We start from the raw sequence: 7,445 nt of genomic DNA on the forward strand, positions 1-7,445 counted from the left end.
CCCTCTCTCTCTCTCTCTCTCTGCCCCATCTTTCTTTCATACGGCCACACGTCCTAGCCGATTCTCCTCCGACCTTCTCGAACCCCACCCACCACTATCCCTTTCTCGGTCCTTTTCGGTCCTTCTGTTATCTGGATCCCCCTGGACCCCGCACCCTACCCCATTCACTCTCTCACTCCTGCAAACCCCCCTTCCTACACCTTTCTCTCCTTTAGGCTGCTGGAAACCTCTTCTATAAACTTTTCAGGGCGTGTCTAGAACTCTCATTATCGTCTCCCAAGTCCCGTCCTCCCCCCCCCCACCTCCCAGCAAAACAGCACCGGGGCTGGGGGTGGGGTCCACTAGGAAGGGGTTGGGGAGTTAGAGCTGGAGCCCAGGAGAGGGGAGGATTGGCTTGCAGAAATTCTGAGAGTGGCCAAAGAGAGAGAAGGTGTTCTTACCTTCACGAACAGTTCGACCTGAGGTTGTTCTTCAGCCATGGTTGCGTCGGGGACCAGGAAGCAGCCGTCGCTGGGGGAACTGGGAGGGGCCCGGACAAGGGAAGGCGGGTCTCACGGCCCGGGATTCTCCTCCAGGCTCAGGGCTGTCCCTTCGGCGCACCCCGAGTCCGATCAGACCCTTTGGTTCGCTCCAACGCGGCTTCCCCACAGGCCCAGCGCACCCCACACACAGCTGCTCCACCTCGGTTCCTCCCGTTTAGCTCAGGGAGCAGCTGACTCACCGGCCGGCCCCGCCCTGGACCTGGGGAGGGGACACGAGGGGAGGGGACTCGGGGATCGTGGGAGTGGGTCCGGGACGGAGGCCAGAGGTCTCCCAGAGATAAGGTGTTAGGAGAGAACTCCGGGGACTCCCTCGGTTCCCCGACCTCTCCTACACACACCATGTTCGTGCCTCAGTTTCCTCGCTTCGTTAATGAGAAGGGTGGCCACTCTCAGACAGGGAAACTTGACACTAACGAGCTGCCCACGAGGGCGCAGAAAGGGAGTTTGAGGACGCAAGGGTTCTGTGTTTTGTTTTGTTTTTAGTTTTACAGTCAGTCTTCTGGTTTGCTGGGACTGTGCTCTGTGTGTGCGGAGGGGGATCGGGAAGGAGATAGTGAGCGAGGATTACAGATTGGTGAAGGGCGCTCCAAGGCACAGGCCGTGAGAGACCAGGAGGCCTGGTGTTGGGGAAACAGGAAGCTGAGCCCAGGCTTCATGGCAGGGGGCGGTCCTCTGGAAGCCTGTCAATGCTCGGACTTCCCCAGCCCGGGCCCCTTACCCTCCTCTCACTGGGGAAGGTTGCCTTGGAGACTTATCCTGGCTCTAGGATAGCGCTAAGGCTCATCCTGCGGTGGGTTGGGTAGCGACTGGTTCTGTCATGGGAAGACAAAAGCAAAGGTCAGACAGATTAGTGTGAGCAGAGTCGTGGGAGACATCTCAGTAAATAAATAAGAAGACAGGAAAAAGCTTTCCCTGGGAGGCTTGATTTTGGAGGTTCTATCTAACGTTAGTATAACGATATAACTTTACTACTTATTTTTTTTTCACTTCAGTAGCTTTTAATTACCCATCTACACAAACGACTTTAGATCAAGCACAGGCAAATAAAAATATGGAACGCTTCACGAATTTGCGCGACATCCTTGTGCAGGGGCCATGCTAATCACTGTATCGTTCCAATTTTAGTGTATGTGCTGCCGAAGCCGGCTCTACTACCTATTTAAAAAAATATGTCTGCCAGTATCTAACCTCCACACTGTAAGTTTCTCTACTGTCCAACCATGTTTCTTTTCTGCTCAGTCTGTCTAACATATATGTGTATGTGTGTGTATATACTTGTACATATATGTATATATGTGTGTATATATGTATATATATGCATATATATATACATATATATGCATTCAACAAGAAATATATATTTTTAGTTGAAGAAAATATGCAGGACTTGGAAAGACCGAGAAGCCAGACTGGACTGGAAACTGAAAGAGGTGGGGAGGGCTGAGGTGGAGTGCTGTATGTACTGCTGGAACAGCAGTTAGTTAGTGGTTTCCTCCTGTGCTTCCTCTTCTGAGAGCTCTCTCCTCCCCGGGGGGTGGGGTGGGGGTGGGGGGTGGCTTATCTCTCTCCTCCCCTGAAAGGCAGAATATACTTGGCGTTTGGGCTTTTGAATTACAGCACTGTGGCTGTAGACTGACTCATGCGTGATTCCCGTCTAAGTTCTAAGTGTGATTCCATTCTGCTGACCCTTGAGATCTGCACCGGGAGGCTCTTCCCACTGATAAGAAAGATGGCTTCAGTGAAGCCTTACTTCCCAGATGCCTCCCTTTTCCCCTCTGGTCAGCGACCATCAGGGAATCTGCTCACAGTGAGATCTCTCTGGGAGAAGCTTTAGACTCAAACAGGTTTGGCTGCCTCAGTCACAGCTGCTCTGATCATCGGTAGGGACTGGGGCTGCCTGGATGGTTACACACAAACTCATTATCTTGCCTTTCCTTTTTAGGCTGCTCTCTCCTGGGACCACCCAGCGATGCTCCTGGATTTGAAGCCAGGACTGCATCAGGAAAATTTATTCTCCCATCTTATTTCCTACTCCTCTTTCTCCAGCTCTTCTTTTCCTCTGCCGGCCTCTCTTCCTGCGTCTGATCCCTTCCTCTTCTTGGTAAACCAGTCCCTAATCTCTTCACACCCCAGATTGGAAGGTGTGTCCCTCCCTGCCACTCCCCAGAGCTGTCACCAATAACTTCTTCCAGGTTTCCATAACTCCATTGCTCAGTAATTTGCCAAGGGTAACCATTAACCCGGCCCTTAGCCCTGCTCCCCTTTGGAGAGGATTTTCCAGTCGCTGGTCAGCAGAGCCAGGTCACCTCACACCATCTCTGAACGATCTTCTTATTCACGTGGATAGGACAGTTTTTGAATTATGGTGTGCGTGTGTGTGCGTGCGTGTGTGTGTGTGGGGGGGGCGTGTGTGTTTACAAGCAGCACAGGTGTGGAGGACAGAGGACAATCTGGGAGTCAGTGTTTTCCTTCTACCGTGTGAGTCCTGGGGATAAAATTGAAGATACTTTTACCTGCTGAGTCAGCCCTGAATTTATTTTGTTTTGTAAAGTATGCTTTTTTCCCTCCCTCAGAAATTCCTTCCTTCTCTTTCTTTCCCATATCAATCAGAGATACCCTGTGTCCTTAGAGGGCTGTAGTATGGTTGTATGTGCTCTAATTAGGTCTACTTTCAGAATTTATTGTCTTTCAGATACTTTTTTGTTTTGTTTTTTTGTTTTTCGAGACAGGGTTTCTCTGTGTAGTCCTGGCTGTCCTGGAACTCACTCTGTAGACCAGGCTGGCCTCGAACTCAGAAATCCGCCTGCCTCTGCCTCCCAAGTGCTGGGATTAAAGACGTGCACCACCACCGCCCGGTGTCTTTCGATACTTATACTTCCTCCTCAAGTGTCCCAAAATACTGAAGCCCCGTATTGCTCTTGTGAGGGTGGTCATCCCCTGCAATCAGGAAACAGGCAAAGCGGGGCTGAAACAGGAGTTGGTTCTTACTTCCACTTATTTCTTTAAAACACTCATGTAGGCTTACTTTGTTTGCTGGACACCGTTCTGAGTCCTTTATAAATATTAACTTAGTGGGTACAAATATTAACCGAGCTGTTGCTGTTGGCACAGGTTGAATTTAATGTTGCTTCTCTCCACTCTTCAGGAAGGAGGAAGAATGCCTCTGGCCCTTTAAGGTCGGCCTTCCCGCGCTGGCCGTCTCTACTGCCCGGACCCTTTTTCCGGGCGGGGACCTTAGCTCGCCTGGCGACCTTCGGGCGGGCTCCGCCTAGCATCAATCAAAGCTCAGAGACAGGGCTGCTTAGCAACGGCAGAGGGCGGGAATTTTGAACACTCTAGCACCGCCCCCAGTGCAAACGGACCAATCAGCACTTAGAGCCCTCACCGCCTTCCCGTTGGATAGCAAGGCAGACCCCTCCAGCCAATAGCGACTAAGAGGGCGGGGCGAGCACGCGCGGCCCACGCCCACTGGCTGGCTGGCCCTGCCCACAGGCTCGCGGCGGTTGGTCAGGGAGGCGGATCGTCGCGGCTGAGGTGACGGAAAAGGCGGGAAAGTGCCGCGCGCTGGCCGCCGCGGTGGGGTGGGGACCCGAGAGCGCGCGGCGGCTGTAGGGGTGTGGGTGGCGGGAGAGACTTGAGGTGACGGCGCGCTCCTTCAGAGCTGGCAGAGCACGGCCTCGAGTGACAGAGATGAGGGTGGGACAGGAGCACGGAGATGCTCACCACCTAAAGGCTCGCCCTCCCTCCATGTGCCCCCCGCGCCGCCCGCCCAGCCGAAACGCTGACCCTCCTTCCCCTCCCATGTCCTCAGAGTCGCCGAGCCCATGGCTTTTAGAGCGACCCCAGGCAGGATGCCGCCAGGACCCGGGCCCGGGGTCCCCTCAGCCAGTTTCTCCAGCCCCCAGCCTCCAGTGGCGGGGCCTGGAGGGATCGAGGAAGAGGACGAGGAGGAGGAGCCGGCCGAGGTGTCCGAGGAGTGGGGAGGACGGGGAGGGGCTGAGCCGACCCTTGTTCCACGTTGACTAAACGCCCCACGCGTGCCTATCTCCGAGATTTGGGTTAAAAGATTAATAATAATGCACGGCCAAACCGTACCCTCCCGAGGGGTTCAGATATCGATCCCTTTCCTTCCTCGTGGGGCAGATCCATCTGTGCGTGCTGTGGAGCTCGGGATATCTAGGCATTGCTTACTATGACACTAGTGACTCCACCATCCACTTCATGCCAGACGCCCCAGACCACGAGAGCCTGAAGCTGCTCCAGAGAGGTGGGACAGAACCCTGGATCGCTCTCCTCCGGGGTGGGAAGTGTGTTCACTCGTCCATCCTTATGTGACGTGTATAGTCCTGTTTCTAGGAATCGATTGTTCAACACAACTTTATTAGGTACCCGCTGTGTGTTACATGCGACAGATTCAGTCACAGGCAAACGATTCATGACTGTAGTTATAGTTTCCAGGACACGCTTCTTCCTTCCCACCCCACTGACTTCTAAGTCTCATTCTCCACTGTGCGCCCAGTGTGCAGAACATCCCCAACAGACAGAAAATAAATTAGGTTTTTTTTTTTTGAGATGTAGCTCTGGTTATCCTGAAACCCACTATGTAGCCCAGGCTGACTTTGAACTCACAGAGATTCGCCTGCCTCCCAAGGGCCACTGGGATCAAAGGCATTGCGCCACCACGCCTGGTTAAGATAAATGCCTGGTTAAGATAAATTCTCGAGGGGAACAGAGTGGCAGGAAGAGAGCCTCCGCTTCCCTCTTAGTCAAAGTGGAGAGATCCTCTGACTCATTTAGCACCTTCCTTCTCTTTTCAAGTTCTGGATGAAGTCAACCCCCAGTCTGTTGTTACAAGCGCCAAACAGGATGAGGCTATGACTCGATTTCTAGGGAAGCTCGGTAAGGGTTTCATAGAGAAGGGGAAACGGAAACAGACTACTAAACCGTGTAGTACCGGGAGGGAGAATGGGACGATAACAGGACAAACTGTACAAGACTGTGGCCTTTTGCCTCCACAGCCTCCCAGGAGCACGGAGAGCCAAAGAGACCTGAAATCATACTTCTGCCAAGTGTGGATTTTGGTAACTCCTTCCTTTTTTTATGTTACCAGCCCCCATCCCAGGGGCTCTGTCCTTTCTCTGAAAGGAGCTCCTGTTATCAGAGACCTTGCTTCGTGTCCCTCATCTAAAAACTGCTTCCCAAGCCCCATCGGGAGTCTCCCCGAGATCTCTCCTGCACCTTACCATCCTTATACAAGTTACTGAGAAGCCATCGGGTTAGGTGTGTTAGGAATGGGGCAGTGAGTGATGGGAGAAAGTGGAGAGATGCCACTCTTAACACAGTTTTGAATGTTGGAGTTTCCCACTTTAGGCCAAAGTCGTTTGCTGCATAAAAAGGAAAAGGCACTGTTTCTGGGAACTATGGTCCATAAGGCACTTCCTACTTTGTAAACTTCCAGGTTTGCAAAAAATGGACAGGGAATGGGTGGTAGTAGTTCCTTTATCTCATATGTGTGTGTGTGTGTATTAATAACATTAATAATATATGTGTATATATTAACCTAGAAGATCCACAATCCCAGACATTTTTTCATATTTTTCTCCCGAGTCCCTTGTCTTTCTCAGGTAGAGCTTATAGCCAGACATCTACATTACATAACTAAAAGAATGAGACTACATCTGTGTTTTGGTTCTTGCTTTGACTTTCCTTAACCACCTCTGTGGACTTGGGCAAGCCATGTGGTCGGATTTGTTCTTGTTGTTAAATTGGGGCAGGAAGATGGAGCTACTATACCTTTTGCTCCCCATCCTCCCCAAATAGGTCCAGAGATAAGCAAACAGCGTCTCCTTTCCGGAAACTACACCTTCATCTCAGAGTCCATGACTGCTACTGAGAAAATCCTTTTCCTCTCCTCCATTATTCCCTTTGACTGTGTCCTCACGGTGAGCTAGATCGTGGGCTGGGGTGCAGCTGGGGAAAGGCATGAGCTCCCAGGCACAGGGCAGAGTTGTGACCAGACCGCCCCAGCCCTATACAATCAGATTTCCTGGTATTAGTGTTGTCCAGCCTCACTGTGGATCCCCTCCAGGTCCGGGCACTTGGAGGACTGCTAAAGTTCCTGAGCCGAAGAAGGATCGGGGTTGAACTGGAAGACTACAGTGTCGGCGTCCCTATCCTGGGCTTTAAGAAGTTTGTACTGTAGGTGATTCATCCAAACCTCAACCAAAGTAGAGAGGACTGGGAGGTCTAAGAAGAAAGAGTGTGTGTGTGTCTGTGTGTATCTGTGTGTGTCTCTGTGTCTCTGTGTGTATCTCTCCGTGTGTGTCTCTGTGTGTGTCTGTGTGTGTGTGTCTCTGTGTGTCTGTAGGGATGGGGGACAGTAGGTGAAGTGTGCTCTGGCACAGGAGAACCAGAGGTGTTGGATTGCTCAGAGAGAAGTATTCAGAGAGGGGAGCTGAGGGGGTAGTTTACTAATGACCCCGTGCCTCAGACACCGTTCCTGTGGCTCTTTTCTGTTCTCAGGACCCATCTGGTGAGCATAGATCAAGACACTTACAGGTGAGGGACAAGCTGCTGCCCGCAGAGACAAAGGACTGAGTTTGAGGCTCTAATAATCTTACCAAGGCTGAGGCTTCTTTGATCCTGGGCTTGAAGGAAAAAAGGGGAGATTGTGAAGCTGAGGGTGAAAGAAAGGAAGGGGTAAATAAAGCACAGAGGAGTCACCCTCCTTCCGCTGGCAACACTGGATGAACTGAGGGACCGGGACCAGTGCCCGCTAGGCAAGCACCCTGCTCTAAGCGGCAACTTCAGTCCACCCTTTCCTTTCATTCCTTTCTTTCTTTTATTTTCTTTTCTCTCTCTCTCTCTCTCTCTCTCTCTCTCTCTCTCTCTCTCTCTCTCTCT

General features: G+C 51.8%; 2 protein-coding genes and 1 non-coding gene across 3 annotated transcripts in view; 1 reads left to right on the plus strand and 2 right to left on the minus strand.

Moving 5' to 3' along the window:
• Clic1 (chloride intracellular channel 1) overlaps positions 1-709 on the minus strand; it is a 9,602-nt gene extending 8,893 nt beyond the window's left edge. Inside the window, exon 1 of the mRNA XM_028783283.1 lies at positions 441-709. Coding sequence (XP_028639116.1) covers positions 441-479 — 39 coding nt within the window. The 5' untranslated portion in view covers positions 480-709. The remainder of the gene's footprint in view (positions 1-440) is intronic.
• Positions 710-1,587: 878 nt separating this feature from the next.
• Positions 1,588-1,689, minus strand: LOC114634695. Its single transcript, XR_003713366.1, has one exon. It is a non-coding gene; the product is annotated as a U6 spliceosomal RNA (small nuclear RNA).
• A 2,348-nt stretch (positions 1,690-4,037) lies between these two features.
• Msh5 (mutS homolog 5) overlaps positions 4,038-7,445 on the plus strand; it is a 16,395-nt gene continuing 12,987 nt past the window's right edge. Inside the window, exons 1-8 of the mRNA XM_028783258.1 lie at positions 4,038-4,076; positions 4,354-4,507; positions 4,686-4,809; positions 5,361-5,441; positions 5,561-5,623; positions 6,363-6,484; positions 6,631-6,740; positions 7,065-7,100. Coding sequence (XP_028639091.1) covers positions 4,367-4,507; positions 4,686-4,809; positions 5,361-5,441; positions 5,561-5,623; positions 6,363-6,484; positions 6,631-6,740; positions 7,065-7,100 — 677 coding nt within the window. The 5' untranslated portion in view covers positions 4,038-4,076; positions 4,354-4,366. The remainder of the gene's footprint in view (positions 4,077-4,353; positions 4,508-4,685; positions 4,810-5,360; positions 5,442-5,560; positions 5,624-6,362; positions 6,485-6,630; positions 6,741-7,064; positions 7,101-7,445) is intronic.

The sequence above is a fragment of the Grammomys surdaster genome, unplaced genomic scaffold, assembly GCF_004785775.1.
Source record: "Grammomys surdaster isolate TR1022 unplaced genomic scaffold, NIH_TR_1.0 1055, whole genome shotgun sequence".
In the NCBI taxonomy this organism is placed as follows: domain Eukaryota; kingdom Metazoa; phylum Chordata; class Mammalia; order Rodentia; family Muridae; genus Grammomys; species Grammomys surdaster.